Source organism: Limulus polyphemus, unplaced genomic scaffold (genome assembly GCF_000517525.1).
Source record: "Limulus polyphemus unplaced genomic scaffold, Limulus_polyphemus-2.1.2 Scaffold1321, whole genome shotgun sequence".
Taxonomy (NCBI): domain Eukaryota; kingdom Metazoa; phylum Arthropoda; class Merostomata; order Xiphosura; family Limulidae; genus Limulus; species Limulus polyphemus.
In genome coordinates this window covers 150,647-172,730 of record NW_013666931.1, presented here as the reverse complement: position 1 = coordinate 172,730, position 22,084 = coordinate 150,647, and the positions used below count along the sequence as shown (strand labels likewise).

At 33.3% G+C, this 22,084-nt stretch overlaps 1 protein-coding gene across 4 annotated transcripts in view; it reads right to left on the bottom strand.

Annotated features, from left to right (window-relative positions):
• Positions 1-22,084, bottom strand: part of LOC106463087 (katanin p60 ATPase-containing subunit A-like 2) — an 83,186-nt gene that overhangs the window by 10,941 nt on the left and 50,161 nt on the right. For all 4 annotated transcript variants that reach the window (XM_013923056.2, XM_022390499.1, XM_022390500.1 and 1 more), the window contains 5 exons: positions 14,771-14,834; positions 7,802-7,920; positions 6,645-6,742; positions 3,999-4,106; positions 1,330-1,504 (listed from right to left, as the gene is read on the bottom strand). In XM_013923056.2, coding sequence (XP_013778510.1) covers positions 1,330-1,504; positions 3,999-4,106; positions 6,645-6,742; positions 7,802-7,920; positions 14,771-14,834 — 564 coding nt within the window. The remainder of the gene's footprint in view (positions 1-1,329; positions 1,505-3,998; positions 4,107-6,644; positions 6,743-7,801; positions 7,921-14,770; positions 14,835-22,084) is intronic.

Sequence of the window (22,084 nt, the reverse complement as noted above, 5' to 3'; positions counted from 1 at the left end):
AGTTTGTCAAAGACTGTAGTATAAACATGGAATCAAAAATTGTTGCATCAACTTCATCAGAAAGAGGACGTGTGCTGCTGATGTTTTCCTTCAAATATTCTGTCATAACTGCTTTATTTGTAGAGTTCTTAATGCTCTAAACACTTGCTAGGGAAAGCAGTACTGCTGTCAGAGGATGGGACAGTACAGTATTCATATTACTTTTCTTAGTGTACAATAAATATAACTGTTGTCCTAAGAGATTCCTTGTGTTTCTTAAGATAACGAGTATATCAGTTGGATCTTTGACTGATGTTTTGATTGCAGAAATAGAAAAATTTTTGATTTTCCTTCTCTTCAGTGGCCTCTCAAAGCAATCAGTTAATATTTACTTGTTGTATTCAACCTGATGAGCTCACATCAGTAAACAAAACTTTCAAATAATCCTCATCCAAAATCACTAATTGTAAAAGGTTTATTACTTTTGTCACTCAGTTGAGAATGCTTTCACTCTCCTTTTTTGGTGGTGCTTAACAATATACATATCACTTTGCAACAAAACTATCACCTGATTGTTCTTGAGCCAACTATGGTGTTTATGTTGAATGCTCAATACTCAAGTTGATTTGTTAGAAAAGTTTGTTACTTTATTCTTTTTTTTCACATATAACTTCGGTGATTTAACAGCAAAATAATTTAATTCAGAAATTCTATGACATTGAGTTGTAGCCAAAAAGGAAAATAAAATTTACCAAATAATGTTTCAGCTACACCTTAAATTAAGTTTATGTATTAGGCCTAATGCTTAAATTAGACTATAAATAGGCCTACTATTACTAATGTTATAGAGTTAGTGTTTAAAAAGTTTTATGTGGTGAATAAATGTTAATTAATAAATATTATTTTGGTATTTTAACACGTATATTACCTACTTGGCCTTAAAACATAAAGAAAAATAAACGTTTATTACTACCAAAAATCGTTTACCTATTGTACAACCAAAACACTTGAAAATTTGTGTCAGAATATCCAGATATGTTTTCTACTTAAGCCTCTTTCAGAGTGCACACATACCTTCGTTCACGATAACTTCTAGACTGATGAAATAAGTGCATTTTGGAGGTACAGATAAATTCGTTTTAGTTAAATTCTATAATTTACGTTAATCATTCAACAATGGTTTCCCATCATTTTTAATGGGCTTTTATACTAGTATTCTATACTTCAGACCTCTCCTTATATCAGAAGAAAAAATGTTCACTCAGGTATAAAATTACTGGGTGATAATTTACAAAAATCTCCTCATGAAACATCACAAAACAGTCAGCGTTTCTCTAACAGAATACATACCTGAGCTAACTGGTCATAATCCACATCACAATTTAAAAAGCTATGACTCTGACTGCCCTTGTTATTTTCCTTTTGTGGAAGAAACTGTTTGAACATAGCTGCACGAGCTTCCATGCTTGGTAATGGAACTAAGATTCTCTTCTCCAATCTACGCAAAATAGCATAATCTAGTTCCCTGGGGAAACAAGGTAAAATTCCACACAATTTGTTTTGAGAAAAAAACAAAAACAAAAAAATTAGTCTTTCCTGAAACAGGTTAAAAATTTCAGTTTATATATATATATATATTTTTTTTATTTTTTTTCTAGCATACTGGCTTCTTACTAGGAGGTCTGTTATATCAAATTTCTTTATTTGTCTTTACAATCTAATATTTATAAATACAAAGTTACACAAGGTCAACTTACAAGAGTCAAACATTGCAACTAACACTGAAAAGTCAGTATTGCTTAAGACACTAAGGAGACAATGTGCTGAATTACTAAAACTTTCTACGAAAGGGTTAATAATACCATGTTTCTGTAAATATCTTAAGTGTACAATCCAGAAGGAACTAGTATACTCAACCTGACTTTAAGTAATCAATGAGTAAGTTTGACTCATTTTCATGAATGTGTGTTTTTTTGCACAGCAATAAAGTGACTCAGAATAGTGTTCTAAACTTCTGATTGTTTTCAACAAGGAGGTGGTGTAAAGGGAACACAGACATCATCAAGATGGCAAAGGATGAGTACCAATGCAGCATGTACTTAAAATATTTTGCCACAATACAAAATATGTTTTGCAAGCAACGTATTTTTACTATTGTATACCACAGCATTGATTGCATAGTCAGTTACAAAACCAGGGTTATCCTTAGAAGAAAACCTTGGAGTGCTTCATCATCCATCACATCAAACAAACAAAAATCCAACAGGGGCTTATGCATTCTCAGCCATATTGGAAAAGCTAACTTCTTGTTCTAGTTAATTCAATTCACCTACTGGAGAAGAACATCCAGAATGTGTTCTGGATGGGCAAAATGGGTATACACAACATTAATATGGATAAACACTAAAAACAAGAACAATATTATACATGAATCAAGTAATTAATGTTTTACTGCAGACGAGCGTATAAATAATAAATGAACAGCTGTTATTTCATAAAATAAATTCACAATAAACAACATGTTTTTAATTATATCAAATAATGAGCAGGTTAATACAATAATATATATAATATCAATGACATATGGTGTTAAAATAAACCTATATATATATAAGAGGCTAATGTCTGTCTGTCTGAAAAACTCCTCCTATGGTTTAAGACTGACTTGGATGAAACTTCACACGATTTTTCAACCTCAAAAGAGGAAATTCTTAACAAAGTTTCATTACAACCGGGTCTCTTATAAAAAAAGTTTATTTACTGCATGTGTCCAATTTTGTAAGAAATAAGTCATTAACAGCTTTATAACACACCAAAATGAAAAAATGTCATAAAACAGACCCTCGCTAAAATTAAAAAAATAATAGGACCTTATCTTAAAATATATTTTTCTAAAGTGCTTCCTTAATGGAGAAATGGTACTTCTTTCCTTTTTAATAATGTACATTAATCGTATACATATATTATTATCAACTAAAATAATTTTTTATAAAAATTCTAAAATTGTGGTAAAGTAAGTTTAATGCAGAATTTCATAATGAGCCTTCCTAGTGGAGAATCATTGTGATATATGCTCTGAATTGAATTGTTCTGTGACCAAAGGAATTGCAAGTCCTTCATACAGAAATTGTTGCATACAAATTTGCAGGAATTTTGTAGTAACTCATCTTCATAAGTTATGCAAGTATTTTTTACTTCAGTATGAGTACAAAGTGATAAAAAACAATGAAAATCATGATTCCAAAAATTGCCAAACAGAAAAGTGACTTATCACGCAGAAAGTCTGAAACTCTGAGAAAGAAAATGAAACATTGGGATACAAGTTACAGAAAGCATGAGCAAGAAAACGATAGACTCGCTCACCAAGTTATGAGGTAAGATCCAGTGAGAATAAGCCAGGAACAAGCCCAAAATACAGAAGCACATCAAATTGCTCACCTAGATGCAGTTAGAAGAAGTCAGGAGCAATTTCATGACAGAGAAGCACACTGTTCAGCATTTCTGGTAATAAATAATGGATTGTTAAAAAATCTTTAACATAATTCTGATTTGTTGTGACATAAATAGAGACTGATGAAAAATTACACTTCCCCAACCTAATCTAGGTTACACCATAACAACTGTTGTCAAACAACTTCTTAATATAAATAGCACCTAAACCACTTTCATGTCTGTCGTATCCCAGTTGGCCCAAAAAGCAGTGGTATTGGACAAAAGACCTCATCAGCACTGGATATAGCAGATGTATTGTGGCTGGCATATTATTATACTTTCTTCTTTTAACTTTCAGTTATAAATTTTTATTAAAAATTACTAACGTAGTCCTCTCTCAATGCTGTGGTCACTATGTCCACTTTGGGATCAAGAAAAGATTACTGAACAAAAATAAGAGGGATGTATTTTTTAGAATCTGATTTAAGAGCTTAGTGATACCATTAATGTACTTATTAACCCCTATATATGAAGCTAGTATCAAAAATCTTGCATCATATTCTGCTGTACTAATTTCTAATACTCACCAAGGAATATTAGAAGCAGCTAATACAAAGACTAGGTCATCAGATCTTGCCAAACCATCCATCTGTATCAAAAGTTCAGTTTTCATTCTTTTGCTTGCTTCATGTTCACTGAAAATGTAGTATTTCATTACTAAACTAAAAATCTTTCTACCAATAGCAGAAACTTGTACCACAATTTTGATAATATAAAAAAAATGTGGTTGGCCAGATAAATATTTCTCCATATGATTCAAATTACGTTTACTTATTTTGAACTACCCATTACTAAGCACTGGACAGAATCAAAAACATGTTATATATCAAACTGTATGAAGTCTCATCAATAAATGTTGGTGGCGTTGAAAAATTATCTATCATATCACACAAAAATATATAGGACAGTATTTATAAATTACCTTATTATGATTAAACAATATCTGTGAAATCTCTACATGAGCTAATGTAATAATTTATACATAGGTGTGTGTATTTTTCTTATAGCAAAGCCACATTGGACTATCTGCTGTGTCCACCGAGGGGAATCAAATCCCTGATTCTATTTTTGTAAATCCAAACACTTACCACTGACCCACCGGGGGACAATTTATACGTAAAAGAAATATTGTAGGCAAAGCACAATTCATAATCATTTCTGAAACTGGTTATATATATAAGGAATACCTCCTCCTATTACCATTTAAATTTCAAAACAGAACAATCAATAGTAAAACAAAGCATACATAGATTAAATACTATAGCTTGGCATGCCTCATTACATATTAAATAATTACATATCATAGTTTTTTTTAAATAATATCAGAACAATCAACTTCTTTAACAGATAATATAGAATCACATTATGAAGTATATAAGCTCATAATAGCTAACAAATACTAAACTACAAGCTGAGAACTACAATTTAGAGTTATATCAGTTGTCATCAGGTAATATTATCCAAAAACCTTTCTATGTCCTTAAGTGTGACAAACATTTTGGTGTTGATTTCATTTACACATTCTCCTTTCTTCTCTTTCAAATAGAAAAGTACTTCATACTTATTAAAATATCAAGGTGAAATCTAAAAGTAAGAACTACTGAATTCATATTGGAAAAGTTGTTTACAGAACTTCCTTGCAAACAACATTTTAAATATTTGCACCTTAAGTGACACAAATGTTTAAATTGTCTCATGATAATACCCCAGATAGAACTACTAAGAGCTGACAATGAGAAATAATTGCAGTTAAGTGCAGTCCCAACACACAGACATACATTTTCTCAAATTATACTACTGTATAAGGTTGTATATTAGGCCAATAAAAATGGTCATATTTCTTCTACCTCAGGTGTCAAAAATGATATTAGGTAATCAGGTTTTATTTATTTATATTTTACTTTTATGAGATAAAATGTAGCTTTCAGTTATTAATTTTTTTATGTTCAACTGATGTCTTTAAAAAGAAAGTGTATAAATGAGAATAACTGATTTTCATATGAAAACAAACAATAGGTTTTAGATGTTAAAAGTCACACTTTACTTTGCAGTCAAGGAATACTCTGATGCTTGCCATTTGTATTTGCAGTTTGGCTGAGACACCTCTCACTTCATATTAACATCAAATTTTGCAGTGCTGAAGTCAAACTGAAACATACTAACACCATATTCTGTGTTGTTGAAGTTAAGCTCAAATATAATAGTATCAAATTTTGTTTGTTGAAATTAAACCGAAACATATTAACACCAAATACTGTATTGTTAAAGTTGAACTCAAATGTATTAAAACCAAATACTGTATTGCTGAAGTCAAACTGAAAGTTTACTTTGAATACCAATTTGTTTTCAAACTTATATTTTTTAAAATACATTCATTTGTAACTTAAAACTTTAAATTTTTTTTCAATTAATTTAGTGAAGAAATTACTAAAACTTTATGTAACTAGGTGCTTAATGAGAAACAACTAGTAATATAACACTAGGAAATTAGTCAGAAGTACCAATCTGTTTAAATTAAAATCTGACAAGATTTTCTTTCATATCTCAAAAGCTGAATGCTAACCACAGCTATGATCACTTTTATATAAAAGAGTGACACAGATAATGTTCTATATAATAACAATGATGACTGTTAAATATCTAAAAGTCACCTTTAACATACAATGCAGGTAAGTTACAGGAAATACAACTTTTAAAAGATAATAAAGATTTTGTATCATACAATACCTAATTTTGTTATTTCTTGGTCTTTCTAAAAGTAGTAACTTCTTTTCAATTAAATGTTAAGTTACAAGACAAGTAATATGTCAAACACATAAACTAAATTATTATAACTGTATTTAAATCTTATGCACTGAACAATTTGATATATGTACACATCTTAAATGTTTATTTGGAGTTGTTTTTTGCATATGTATAAAACACTTTCGTGTATTACGTATCGGCATTTAACACTCAGAAAATTCTAAAAATTGGTTAATGTTTCTCTTCACTCCAACAGAATGCAATGCAGTACAAGTTCTTCTATTAACCAGTCAAACTTTCCATAAACAAAGTTTGAAGAAAACATAATATAAAACAGATAATATAGTATTGTTTTTAATTAATAAAAACTTGTTGTAGAAGCCTAAAAGTCTTAATTTTTTTGTTTGTGTTCAAAAAATGAAACATACCTGTTGACTAAAGATCCTCCCCTGTGACCCATCAAAGAATCAAGCTCATCCAGAAATATTGTAGAGGGTGCATGAAAACGTGCAAGTTCAAACAATACCTGTGGAATGGAATAATTAATAAATGTAACATAAAATGACAAAGAAAAGGACATAAAATATTCCGCAATATTTAATATAATTTTTAACTCATAATCAAATGTTTACCTCTAGCTTGGCTTTCTCAAAAGACTTGCACACATTTTAGTATTGTTAAATTTGGAACTTATATTATAACACAAGCTTCAGGTCTGACCTCATGACACTTTACATCAAAGTTCTGCTGATCAGTTTAAGCCAATTTATGTTTATTTTGTGAATAATTTTACTTTTCACTCATAATTACCTCCACCACTGAAGGTGGATGAAGGTTATGTTTTCACACCTGTGTGTGTGTGTGTGTGTGTGATTGTCAGCAAGATTTCTTGAAAACAGTTGCATGGATTTTGATGAAAGTTTATATACATTTGAAGTATGACCCAGCTTAGAAGTTATTAGTTTTTGGAGTGTCAAGGTCACGAAAATCCCAAACCACCCTATCTTTTAACATGGGGACTGATTTTTCACACTATTTTTGCTTTATAACTCAGTCAAAAGTGATCGGATTTTTATGAAACTTGGTGGACTTGCGTAGGAATACTATTCCTCATTCTCCTGCCAAAAATGGTCCATGTCCATTGAAAAAGATGTATGTTTGAACACATTTTCGTAGTTTCTGAGAGCTGATTATGATCAACACTGCATGGCAGAGGTATGCACTCTACTGAGTGCCCCACTAGTTTAGGTAACTTATTTATATTGACTACTAAAATATTCTTCCATGCAGAAACTGCATAGAATATTAAGGACTGTCAGTGGTTGAAAAAGCTTCAAATACAACTTATATAAACATTTTCATATTCTCTCAACATTTTAGTTTTTAATTTTAGCTGTTTTTGTCTCTTTTATTTTTGTGATGTTTTTTTTGAATAGGGTATAAGAACTAAATACAGTCTGTAAAAATCAAGCTTTAACAAGTACCTTAACTACACAATAAGAATTAGGAAAATCAAGTAAGCAATGAATTGTCATAATTTAATATAACAAAATATTAAGACAGTTCAATACAAAGGTATTCTAACCCGAACTAGTTTCTCAGAATCCCCACGCCATTTACTGACAATGGTTGATGCAGAAATGTTAAAAAAAGTGGTTTTACACTCTGTAGCCACAGCCTTGGCAAGCAAAGTTTTTCCAGTTCCTATAGAAAAAATGAAGGAGTTATATAAGGAACAAAATGCAACCTATTAAATCTATTAGACATACCTTAAAAAGTTGACTAGCTTCATGGAAGTTTTTAACAAATTGGAGAATTTGTGATATGCACAAAATGAACACAAAATAAATTGTTGTAAGAAAAATCAACTGTAAACTTAGCTTTAAAAACCATAATATCAATCACCAATTCTACTTTTCTATGTGGAAGAATGATCATGTATCTACACTGCTCAAAAAATTATATATTTTATTCTTATGCTTTCTTTAAAATTCTAGAACTGAAAATGAGACAGACTGAATATGTTAGAAATACAAATGTATTCAAAAGATGTACAACTTGAATAGAAATCATTAACTCTTTTTCCAATCTTTGCAGCAAGAATAATATTAAACACATGCTAGGTTTATTCTTATTTGTCTATAAATTTTAGTATTACAAGACAATGCTATTATAATGTTTTGTTTTCAACAACAACATAATTCTTAATACTCAAAAATATTAAAGAACAGATTATAAAGCTCATTCCTAACTTTTCAATTGGCATTGCCTTGAGCTTCAAAAGGTAACATTTTTCTAAATTGAAAATGTATTTCCAATAATACTACTCAACTGCCATAGTTTCTTCTTTGCCCAACTAAACATTAGCCTGAGTTTTTCTCATTTGCTCCAGTCTTTTATACCCCACTCAATTGCCATTGGTGACATTTGTCTCATGAGATATTTGTTTCGTGACACTCTCTACCTATATCAATGCACTCTCTATCCTGGTACTGTATATAAGTACCTCATTCAAATAATTTTATCACTTTTTCGAGACTGACACCATCCCAGCCCCTAACGCCAGCTCTTACTGGGGAGGAAGGGTGGGAGAGTGTCAGCGGAGATAAGGATTATTGGAAATACATTTTCAATTTAGAAAAATGTTAACTTCCAAAACATACTTAACTCCACTGCCACTTATAGCTAGAATCCCATATTGAGAAGATGGAGGGTCTGGTGAGGGCATTATCCATACAGAAAGCATCTGCAGAAATCATAGGTGTACCACGATAAGAGTGGTATACCAGTGCTCTTCACTCTGAACTTAATTCCTGTACCAAGGATGGAACTGTATACAAGTAATCATCATTATAGGCCAGCCACAACCAGACAGCCGAGGTTCCACTACTTGGGGTTGGAATTAAGGGGTCTTGGTCCCTATATCCCACATTGGTGGCTAGGGCAATTGGACCGCAATGTTATATATATATATACTTTTGATTGTATTCCAACCTGTAGCCATTGAGTGATGCATTTCAAACCACCAGAATCATGATGAGAAGATAAGCAACACCTAAATGGACAAACCTTCTCCATTTGAAGAAGCCAGAAAGGGAACACCCCAGGCTTGGAATGATGGGATTGTGTATGCTTTACTCAATCAAAGGAACAGAACTCATTCGTCTGGAATTGTGAACATTCATCCTCACTCCCCAACTGAGTGGGCAAGGAGCCTTCCACCTGCCCCCAGAATTATGGGGTGGATGTGGAACATCTGTGCTCAACCATGCGCCCAGGATGGGACCACTCTGCATTCAGAATTATGAGGAGATGGTGGACTTCCTTTTAAGAACAATATACTGAACTGATACTGATAAAAAAATCTGAACTGGCTGGTGCCACTCCTACTGACATCTGAAAAAAAAATCCAGGGACCTGGGTAGGATAGCACCCAACTTTAGCTTTACTCATGATAGTCCATGAGTGGTAGTCCAGCACAGTATGGTAATACCACCTGATGAGCTCCTAGGTGGTCTTATGGAACACCTCATTTCTACAGAGCCTGTTGCAACTTGTATTAATTATAGTTAAATAGTGGTTGCTAGTGTGGAATGGGTTTGATAAAAGCAAACCTGTCTGGACAACACTTGCCACAGAAAGAGATCCTGTGAAAACAAGGTAAGGGACCCTGAAAGGTAGAAATAAAAATACTCACCCCTCTGAATAATCTAACAGATATAGTTAAGATAGCTACAGAGGGTAGGCAAAAATCCATATTTGAAGAGACTGCCAGATCAGGCAAATAATACGAGATAAAGGTATTAAGGAAGGTCCACATATCAGTTTGCATAGTGACCTCCAGCGGGCAATTTGACCAGGCTGCTAAGGACATAGAAAAGAGAAATCTGATAAGGCATGTTTCACAGAAAATACTTCACCTTCAAAGAGAGCCCAGAATAAAAAGTGTTGTCTAGTGTCTCTAAAGGTATAAGTACAGGCAAAAAAACCCCCACTGAATATAACCGAGATCGAAATCTGATTGGACATAGTGAGAAACAGTGAGCAGATGAATCGGAGAAAAGGACTGAACCCTTTCCTGTTTGACAGAGTGTTGTGTAAGAAGAACTGGTCTGAGGATGTAGAGAGAATGAGAAAGTGGTTTGTGGACAAACATCACAAATCACTCAGACCGGTGATGTCCATAGGTTAGCAGCCACAAAAAAATTAACCTGCAGATGAATGGGATACATGTCATATAAGAGTTACATCACAAACAAGTGTAGAGAAAGAACACATAACCTAAATCTACCTGTTAAGTAACTGGAATGGTTATTTGGGACCAATTACCCAAAACAATGTGAGAAATGTGGAAAATACTGGGAGCTCAAAAAAAGGCTGCCATAAACAATAGCGAATGTAAAAGATGCAAAAACTTTTGTCAAAAGCCGAGTCAAAAAAAGAAGTTATTGTTGACACCACTGATTGAAAAGAATTCAACCTCCTCTCAATACAACATTGCCAATATGCATGTCATTACTCTTGACAAAAGTGAGTTTCGGACTAAGCAGAAACTGAGACAGATACATGTAAACCTTAGAAGTTAAACCTCTATGCCAGAAGCTTGAGCTTCTGGAAAACCGGGTGCACCATGTCCTATCCTGGCTACCTCCACAGAGAGAACCTAAAAAAAGAAGTAGAAGAGTTGGAAACACCAGAAGGCACCACAGAAGCAGAAACCTAGGTGTAGCCACCAATCTGATGCAATCAACAGGATCTGACAATGGGTTGAAACAAATCATATTTCATATCCTGGGTAACATATGAAGTGTAGAGAAGGTTTAGAGAGGTAATCCCGTCCTGTCCTGATGGAAAACACTGATTAAATGCCCAAAGATGAGGTACTGGAGACGAAATTTCCAGTAGTTGGGTGATTCAATGAGAGGCCAACCCACCATTTAGAGTTACAAAATGAGAGTCAATCCAACTGAACTTTGTGATGCAAAATCTATTCTGTCAGATAATCTGTTTGGATTGAGAAAATGGACTTCCTACCACAGGTAGCACCCGTGAAACATTGAAAGCTAGAAGGGTGATAAGATAAGACTATTCCTGAGAAAAGAGGTCCAAAATTCAAAAATAAAGAACCCTAGACCACATACCTCCTTGATGACAAACATAAGACACCACCATGGAATAGTCAGGGTGGAGCATGACAATTTAACCCTTAAAAAGCCCAGACCATGATACCTTACCTGTTGAAGAGCAAGAAGGATGAAAACACTGTGTAGGGAATCCTCATTGCTCATGAATACTCTGAAATTTCTGACTGTAAATATATGTACCCCATCCCTGAGGCAAGACATTTGTGAAGAGAATGGAACTCTGGATGAGGTGGCAGTACAGGAACACAATTTGTAGTAGTGTACCGACTTAGCCCCTAAAAATGAAGGAATGATCCTGACTAAAGAAATTGGAGAACCAGGAAATAGATGTGTAAGATCCCTGGTCGCTTAAAAACCAATAAAAGGATTGCTTGTGTTCTCTTCACAAAGGCACGAGGGATTCGAGTAAGGCCCACATTCCCAGAAGAGAAAGAACTATCTGTGCAGTGGGAGAAAGAGAGGTGAGTATGAGTGTGGCATCCTATTCTGGATGGGAGACAGCAGAGCCCAACTGAGAGATGAGAAATAAAAAAAATACCACAGGCTGATGACATGTTGAATTGGAGCAAGAATAGATGTCGCAGTCCCAAAAGAGAAGCCTGCCTTGGTTGTATCTGAAAGTAGAAGCAAGATGGTCTAACAATTGACGAGATATTGCCAGCAGTAACCAGTCATCTATGGTATGGTGTGTGCACAGTATAATGGAATGAAGGGCCAAGAAAACTCAAGTGATACAGCAGAACCCATGTTAAGCCTATGCAAGACCAAAGGAAAAAAAACCAGAACTTCAGTAGCTGACCCTTGTGCACCACAAACGCTAAGGCAAAGTGCAGATAGGAGCCAACTACAACCAAGTGGACATCTAGAATCCCAGTAAAAAAGCCAACACAGATTGAGGAATGATTAACTTGTGAACCTTGGAGAATTTAAGCATTGATATAGACAAGGAAAATCGATGACTAGACACCAATCTCCTGTCTTCATAGGCCCAACAACTAACAGGAATAAAAACTCTGAAGAACTAGTTCAACTCTTTCACTACCCACAGACCAACCAGACCCAGATAACCCTAGAACTAAGTTCCAAATCCCAATGAACTGTGGGAGATGGAAACCCTACAGGTTGGGTGGTTAATAGTGGGGAGGATACGAACTTAAAGACCAGTTGTAATCCAAGGACCTGCAGAGCTTCTGGACTGATAGTTAAGATAACCACATGTCCAGAAATTTTAGGAACCGAGCCCCCACAGCTCCTGAAGGTAAACAATAATCACAGACACTGCTGGTGATCCGACTAAGCAGTAGAAACCTTGGATATAGACAGAATCTATTCTGAGTACCAATGTACCAAGGAGCTGATGTCGGTACACATAAATAAGGGCAGAACTATGACCCCTTATGACCCAAGAACAACCAGGAGGAATGTAGAAGCCGAAAATTGAACCAACGTGCATGATAACAATGAATCCAACTCGTCCTCAATGAAACTAGTGATCCTGAGAGTCTTCTAAGAAAGTGAAGTGAAAGGAAACAAATGTTGAAGTTGAATTGTAAGTTCATAGACTTACTCTGTCCCATCAGGGGACATAGACCAATATAGTTGAACTACAAACTCCGACTTAGAACCCCAAAATTCGAGGAGCAGATATTATCTGAGAGTTGGAAAAATGTCTCCACCTGGTGATGGTATGCAAAATCACAAAGTACCGACAATGTGTCGATAAGGTCTAACGTGTATGGAGAAAAAAACTTCACTCCTAGACTTTTCAGCCATTAATTAAGTTGCAAACTCAAAAGCAACCAGGAAAAAGCCCAAAACATCACACACTCAAGGAACCAACAGAATAAAAACAAATCAAAGACAGCTTATCCCAAAGTGGCCTCTTTTTCGTTTTCATAGGTAATTTAAAGACCATGGTGAAGTAAGTTGTTTTGTTAGAGCAAAGCAACTGTAGGCCATCTACCATGCCACTCTAGGAAATTGAACCCCAGACCCCGGCACTATGAGTAATCTAAAGTCTCTCGAAAATGTCGAGGATCACCCTCAGAGGACCACCACAGATCCAAATATGTCTTCATCTAACTATGAATAAGATCACTGACAGTCTCAACTGAGTGACCCCCCCCCCCCACCACCACCAATTGTTTTGTGATGCTAGATATCAAAGATGGAAAAGAAGAGACCCAATTGGCCTCCTTGCTGGAATTAATAATCTGGAATTCATACCATAATTGGCTTGCCAATCGGAAGAAAGAAAAAATATACATATATTTTTAATTATTATTATTATTATTACAAAATCAACTAGATAACACAATAATATTCAAAGTATCTCTAAAAGATCATAATACTGTTTGTGATGCTTTGTCGAGAAAAAGTAATAAAATTATCTCAATAAAGTGCTTATATACAGTACCAGGACAGAGGCCACATTGATGTAGGTGGAGAGTATCACCAGACAAATATCACCAACTGAGTGGGGTATAAAAAACTGGAGCAAGCAAGCAAGAAAAAATCAGACTACTGCTTAGATGGGCAAATAAGAAACCCTGATGGTCAAGTAATAGCTATAAGTGGCAGTGGAGGTAAGAATGTTTTGGAATTTTAACTTCTTAATTACAGTATCTTGTTAAAAATCCATTCTCAACACTTTATAAGGGCTTAGTATATTTTCTACTCAATTCTTAACATCCTTCTTCACTCATACAATAGACTAATAATCTGTTTTTTTCTTTTTTAATCTATATTTTAAATGTATTGGTTGTTAAAAGAGCTATGACACAAATATTTCAACATACATTAACACATAAAAGTTATCATTTTCCTTATCTGAAAATGTATTTCCAAACATACTTACCTCCACTGGCATAAAGTTTTGCAAATTAGATACTGGCAAGGGCAGTCGAGAGGGGTATATAAAGACTGGAGCAAGCGAACACAACATTAGATGGTAAAGAAGTTCGAGAAATAGCTTTAGCTATAAGTGTCAGTGAAGGTATGTATGTTTTGGAAAACCCTTTATACAAATGCAATACAAAAGAGCATCAAATTTAATTTGATGACACTAAGTTACAGAAAATGCTGGCAGACTTCTAATCCCTGTCATTACTTGTTATTGTTTTGGCTGTGAAGTACTAACTGAATAATGCTATCATGTCCAAAACTTCATGAAAAAATGGAGAAGTAACAAGCCTGAAATATATTAACAAAAGAAGTTTCCAGAAAACATGCAATGAAACATGAGATAATACATAGAAATGGTAAATGTGAGACACTTTATATTTAAGTTCCATTAGACTACAGGACTGTAAAGTATGACAACAAAACAGAGTATTATTAGTACACGTGTAATATCATACCATGGAAAAACGAACAACACTACAGGATAGGATATAAACTTGTATATGTACCTGGAGGCCCATAAAGTAAGAGCCCTTTCCAAGGAGCAAGAATTCCAGAGAAAAGTTCAGGATACTGTAGGATAGGAAGTAAAGCATTAGAGAAAATCAAAGAAAAAGAAGCTGAAGCAGCTATTAATTCAAAATATCCTTTAACAAATATCTTCTTCATTGGTATCTGATATGATATGTGTTAAATTTTAAAATATGAGATTCTTCCTGAAGGCATGTTAACGTGGGTGAAAAGAAATAACTTATGTCAATATTGCATAAGAGGAATATATGTAATACAAACTCTAACTAAGATTTTTTTTAAATGAAAATTTAAAAAAATATATCTTACAAATAAACACTAGCTTTACAGGTATTTCAGGTGTAGTTTTGTCATTTTACAGATCTGTATCCCATACTTAAAAAATTAAATATAACTGAGTTCAAAAAACACTTAAAATTATCTCTTGAGTGAAAAATTGTTAAAATAATGAAACTCTGATATTAACAAGAGATATTGTTTTACATACATATAAAAATCATTTTACATATAGATATAAGAAGTACAGTGGAAATTATCAATAGCTTGCAATCTGACTGTCAGTACTGGATTAAAGCATACGTCACCTAGGGCCCTGCCAGCCACCCAAGTAAAAATAATATGATTTGTAAAACTAGCAGAATAGAGGCAAGAGTGAGTAATTATTATCATCATCATTATTATTATTTTTATTCCCAAATATTACCTGGGCCTAGAGCCCCACTAAACCTGAATCCAGCCCTGCGGACTGTAAGAATTTTGGAATACTTTGATGATAAAACTATTTCCAAGCTCTAATTTACAGTAAGTCCTTGGAAATAGAAGCTGCAATAGTAAATACAAAAATTAAAGAAAATCACAGAACCCCAAAACAGTCTAAAAAATAGAGAAGTGAGAGTTTAAAACTGTCAAAGGTTTAATTCAAAACGAATCCAAGAAATATATCTCTAAGTAAATGCAGTGGTTTTTCAATTCTTTTATGTGTGTCAGCTTTGTTACTGAAAAAAGGGAATTCTTGGATGGCTGTTTCTTATAGTTTGAGTAAAGAAATTGGTAAAAGAAGCATTATAAGTTTTAAATCTAGACTAATAAATCCTCAAAAACAATGCTAAGTTGAAAATTGATTTACATTGTATACAATTATATGTAAGGCTGAAGAAATTTCTTCAACCCTAAAGAAAATTAAATTTTAAGAAAACTTCCTACAAGGGTAAGGGCATATTTTTTTAGTAAAGTTCAAGACAACAGGTGACTTGAACAATACCTGATAAACAAAATGACACTGCTATTCAATGAGAAAGATAAATTACAGAAAGAGATTGATCAGCACTGATTAAATAACATGCAGACAGGTACACATGACATCAGTTTAATGACAAGTTCCAAGCCTGGCAGCCAACTGCAAATATATCATTTGTTAATATGGAGGGTTAATCCAGCATATTACCTTAAAAATTTCAAAGTAAATATGTCTGCTTCACAAACAGTATATAACAACTCATGTTTTATGATGAAGAGATAACATTTATGTAACTAAAATCAAATCAAATTTCAACCACTAAACTTTTGTGTAGCTTATTATTTCTAAATCTGTGTACAAAATTTCCAATACCATAAAAATTGACTTGTATACATATTCAAAAACTCATAATTCACTGGCTTAGATTATTGCATTGGACCTGACAACTGACTCATTGCTAAGTGTTCCCAAGCTCTTCTATGTATTATGAGTATAAAGCCTTGAAAATAACATGCCCTACTACACAGAACAGGTTTCAGCCAATTAATTTTTAAGGAAGGAGCATCATGAATACACTTTCATTGATTTTTAATGATAAAGGATACTGTAAACAGGATTTCACTGTATATTTATCTGAAAAACAAATACAGAGGTTGAGTACATTATACTACAATGATTTTGGAGCTTCATCACAATCTCACAGTCCATGTCGTTTTGTCCAGTTATGCTCTATCTGACGACCATGTATATTCGCAATAGCCCTGTAGGGTCGTATGACTATTATACTCAATTACAGAAAGAGATTGATCACTACTGATGAGATAACATGTAGATGGGTACACATGATTTAACGACAAGTTCAAAGCCTGACTATTATGCTCAAAGCACATCCCTCCTCCTTGCAGTCTTTCCATAATCTTTCAAGTGTACAAGGGCAATTGTATCTCAGCTCTTACTTCAACAGTCTGACTGCAGCAAGTTACTCGACAGGTATGTATGTCTTCATATGGAATAGTATGAATACCCATTTCACTCTCAAGCAGCTGCTTGAAGTATGTGATAATGAACTAATATGTAGTAGAAGCAACTTATGTACATGTGACTTATGTTGCTTTTCTAGACAGAGATCCTTCTTCACTATGTTGCATATTGTTGCCTGGGAACTGTGGGTGTTTTTTGTCACTGACCTTCGTGTTCATGGATTCTTACCTGTTATAAGAAGCCACACTTGCTTATCACAACTAGCATACAAATTCTTGAAGGTCTCTTTCTGGATGGTCCCAGTTCCCCAAGTTGATCCATATTCCTTTGTTTTACAATGCCATAAAGTATGAGTGGTATCCATGTTTTTGAAATTCTAAACTACTGACCTAAACACACCTTTATAATCTGAATATATTAATATTTTAAGCCAGAAAAATGTTATGTATCCTTTCCAAAAGAAATCAATTTTTGGTAGCATAACATTGCATATATAATGTCAAACAATGTTAAAATGTAGTTCTGATACATTCCTTTTCACTAAGACTATATCAGCTGTGGTTGTTATGTGACTTACTAAATTGCATATTCAAAATCATTTTAATACAAAGCACTTAAAACTATGTTTAATTACCCTTATTATCATTTCTTTTCATTTTTTTTTAAATTTGTCCTTAAAATGATATTCAGTGCTTGGTAAAATATGATGGAGATTCTTAGTTCTCTGAACCTTCTTGTAATATTCTATTACCTTATAAAAGCTAACAGAATTAACTGGTTTTGTACAGTTTTATTTGTCACTAATTTGTCCATATTAATATATTAAGTATAATTTTGTATTATTAATCCTGAATATTGAATAAACATAAGAAATCTCAAAATACCACTGTTACTTCAGTTGTTTTTGTACCAGTCGTTTATTAGCCATTTTGTGCTTAGTAATGAGTATGTGAGTGGGGTTCTTTACATATTCCACTGTCAAGAACAGACACTCAACACAATTTACCAGGATGTAATTCCCAATAGCCTAAACCTTAAAAGAGTATGCCATGTCTTTTTTTTAAGGGTGTTATTTTATATATTAAGAACCAAAAATTTCATAAAAATGCTATTTTGTGTTACTGTGTAGTTTATTTGTTATTTATTCACTTGTAGTACAAAGGTTTTATTTTAATTAATAAATGACAGTGGTTGTTTGTTAATGATAAACTGCTGCAGCTCATTTATTTTTAATAATAATGACAGTAATATTTAAATCAATTTAGCCAATCACAAACTGAAAAAACGAAAAACAAAACTACCCTTAGAACATGGGTACACCTGTGAAGCTACCACCAAACTTTGTTGTATTAAAAATTTAGATTAGTTTTATTCAGTCAAACCTAAATGTCATTCCAAATTTTTTTGTTTTTAAAGATAATCTAAATATAGATGATACATTCGACTAAAACAATGCCATATGTTACAGTAATGGAAATAATTATGGAAACACACAAGCAATACATATACAGGAATCACAAAAACAAGTAATGACAACTAGATTTGAATGTATTAATGGTATAAAACATTATCAAAGAAAATACAAAAGAAGAGTGAGCAAGACACACAGTACCATTTTGTTTATGCACTCTTTGCTTTACACACAACGTTACATCATGTTTTAATACTGCCACATAGTTTATCAAAGAACAATTGTAAAAGTAAAATACAGTTCCAAGTGTCCCATATTACTTCCCAGAATCCAGCCAAGTCATATGGTTGCCTTTTTGACCTTATCAGTTTTCATACAGTTAAAGAGCCTCAAGAAACTTCATATAAGAACTCTGTTTAGTTCAAGCCATTGTTGTGAGCATTCCACTGGCCTCTTTGCTTTCAAGATATCATTTACCACATTTGCTGTATGCTTGAGGTCACTGTCTTGTTGGAAAATGAATCCTCAACAAATGAGTCATGTTGATGGCATAATGTATCAAAATCTGCCTGCACTTGTCAGCAGTCAGGGAGCTGTAATTTTTTTAAGGATCATTGTCACCACAGCTCCAAACAAACATTCCCTTTAAAGTGCACAAATTCCTCTCAGTTTGTACCACACACATAGTTGTGTCAGTTGCTAACATTTCAGGTTTGAGTATGAAAAAATACTTTATTCAAACAATACATTGTCTAATTATAAGGATGAGATACAAGCACCAACAGTGGCTGAAAAAAATTGCAGTTCAGTATTTAAAGATGAGTCGCTTTTGCAAATTGTGGAAACCAAAACAACTGAAGTTTCATGAAAGGAGCTCTTGAGACTGGGAGATATTTTTTTATATTCAGTCAGCATTGGAGTCATGTATAAATTCTGTAATAGCTAAGGGGAAATTTAAAACTAGTAAAAAATGTACTGAATGAAAACTGGACTATTTAAAACATCACTTATTTCAGAAAGTTCACGTAGATGTAGTTAAAACTATTCTTGGAATTCAGCATTTACTAACCGAGTCTACTAAAAGCCAACAAAAGCATATTGAAATGAGGGGGGGGGCATCAAAGAGAAAATACAGATGAAATAAAAATTCTCATAGACAATATGCTCCTTGCTATAAAAATAGCTTTATTCATGTGGTCTGAGCAATGCATTTGTGACCACCTAGTGACATATGTTAATCTTCCTACCAGCTGAAGAAGCAAGAACTATGCATATGAGTTTATACAGTACATCAATGCTGTAATCCAAAGCAAAACAGTAGCAGTGGTACATGATTACTGATTTTATAAGCTGATAGTTGACTAGAGCACTGACATTGCACTAAATAAAATATTAATCTTCCACATTAAGTTTTGAAATCAGAAGAAAGGTAAATACTAAAGGTCAGTTATATATTATTGGATATGGTAACATGAGTGCATGTGCACCGTGTTATTGTATTGTACTGTTAGCCAGGCATGGCTCAAAAGATCAATATAATAAAAATAATAAATATTTATAAATATATAATGGTATGAGATTTAAGCTATTTAATCTAAACATTTATATTTTCGTGTTATAATTTGTAGTCATTCGAGAACAAAAAGGCATAATTTATATTTATTTCCTAATTTATTTAATGTGGTTATAAGACTGGTCAAATCGACCAAACCTGCACAGAAATTCGTTACTGAAAATAACATAAAATATAAAGTTTTTTTCTTAAGAAACGTTTGATAACTATCTGGACATTATAAAGATTTTTCATGTGAAATTAGAAAATTTTCTGATACATAAAAGTATTTTAATCTTAAAATGAAAATTACTTTGCATGTTGGATAGGCAATATGTGAAAAGAAAAAAAAACACTGTTTTACAAACCTTAAGACTTAATAATAAAAATTGATATTATGCATATGAAAGTATTGTAATGTTTACTGATAATCTGCCAAATTTCGTTAACTAATTCGCTTACTAATTTAAAAGTTATAGCATGAAACTATTACAAGAACAAAATGGTTAAGAGGTCAGTCCCAGGGACTGAACCCATGCTGAAAGAGTTAAGAAATCTAAGTTTGAAGAATGGCAAATGAATCAGAAGTTGGTGCATTATCATTCAGAGCACTGAATGAAATGTACTGGTTATTATGCCATATTGCTGTAAACACTCTTTGTAGAAATTATGTTATACAAGTGGACTATTTCACTGTGGAAGTGAATAAAAATAATGATCCTGTAGGAAAGTATTATTTCAAAAAGCTTATAGATCAACAGTATCCTACTGCCTTGACTGTGTTAGGAGACATTTTGGGGGTATTGTCTGAGCTGTATCAGAGCTTTCAGAGTATCAATCTCACTATCAATGAAGTGTACGGCTACTCAAAGGCCAGAATTGCTATATTTTGCAGTGTAAGTACTCAAGTTTTCGATTTCTGGTTTCTGCCAAATTTAATTATTTTATAGGAAATTAAATAAAGTTTTTCAAAAAAAACAAGTAGTTTTCAATCTACCACAGTAAACAGATCAATCAATAACTGAATTATCTGAAATCAAAACTGATCAAATTTCTCACCTTATGGGGTCTGCCAAAAGCAACTGTGGATCAATAACTTCAACTGAACTATTGACAGAACAGCCAGCTTATCAAAAAGTTCAATGTTTACACTAATAACCTTTGAGGCAATTATCAGACCACTCATTTATAAGGGAAAATTATAAATAATAAAACTATGTTTAATATGGAGCCTTGTGAAGACGCCTTCCTCCCTCTGATCCCTGCATAAACTAGGGGGCCAATCACTGATAGTAAGTTTTATCTGGAAAGGCTTATTCAAACGTTTTGCTCACCCCAAATCACCTGCCAACCAGCCCAAACCTTGCTTTGATGAACAGCTGTAATGTCAGTAGGTTCATTTTCTTGTATCCTAATATGGCCAGGAATCCAGAAAAAACTGGATAGACATAGATGACAGTGAGGAATGGTTCAGTCTTTTCTAAATATTCAATACAATTAGGGTTAGAACTGACATTAAAAGTTACTGTAAGGCCTTCAAAGAGCTAAGCACATTGGCATAGATAGTAAAATTAGTGTAATGCTTAGCTACTTTGTAATCCGAGCAAGTGAGATTGTATACAACTCAAAGTAAAAACCAAATCTGTAGATGGAATCCTCTAAACAACTATAGAGCAAAACTGCAACAAGCCCTGGCAGAGCTCACAGAATCACTTAATTTTGAGCCATCCACAAAAATGGGAATGAAAGGATGGTAAAAAGGTATTTGTTAAAGAAAGTTGTCACTTCTAGTCAGGAATATCAGTCTTCTTTACGTGATGTAACGAATTTGTTATTATATATTTATTTTAATGTCAACATTTGTTTAGATTAAGTTTATATTTTAAAACATGCATAACTTATAGTGTTAAATATGTATTGCAAAACTCCCGCCTATTCTCCAAAGTTGTAGAAGATTCTTGAGAGTAATAATCAACAATATGTGTGTATGTAAACACTTAAATTGTATTGTTACGTAATCTGAATTTTCTAGAAAACCTTCCCACGGCTATAAATACAACCAATGTGATGCACCAAAAAGAGTGTCTATTAGTAGTTCGCTATAATTAGTG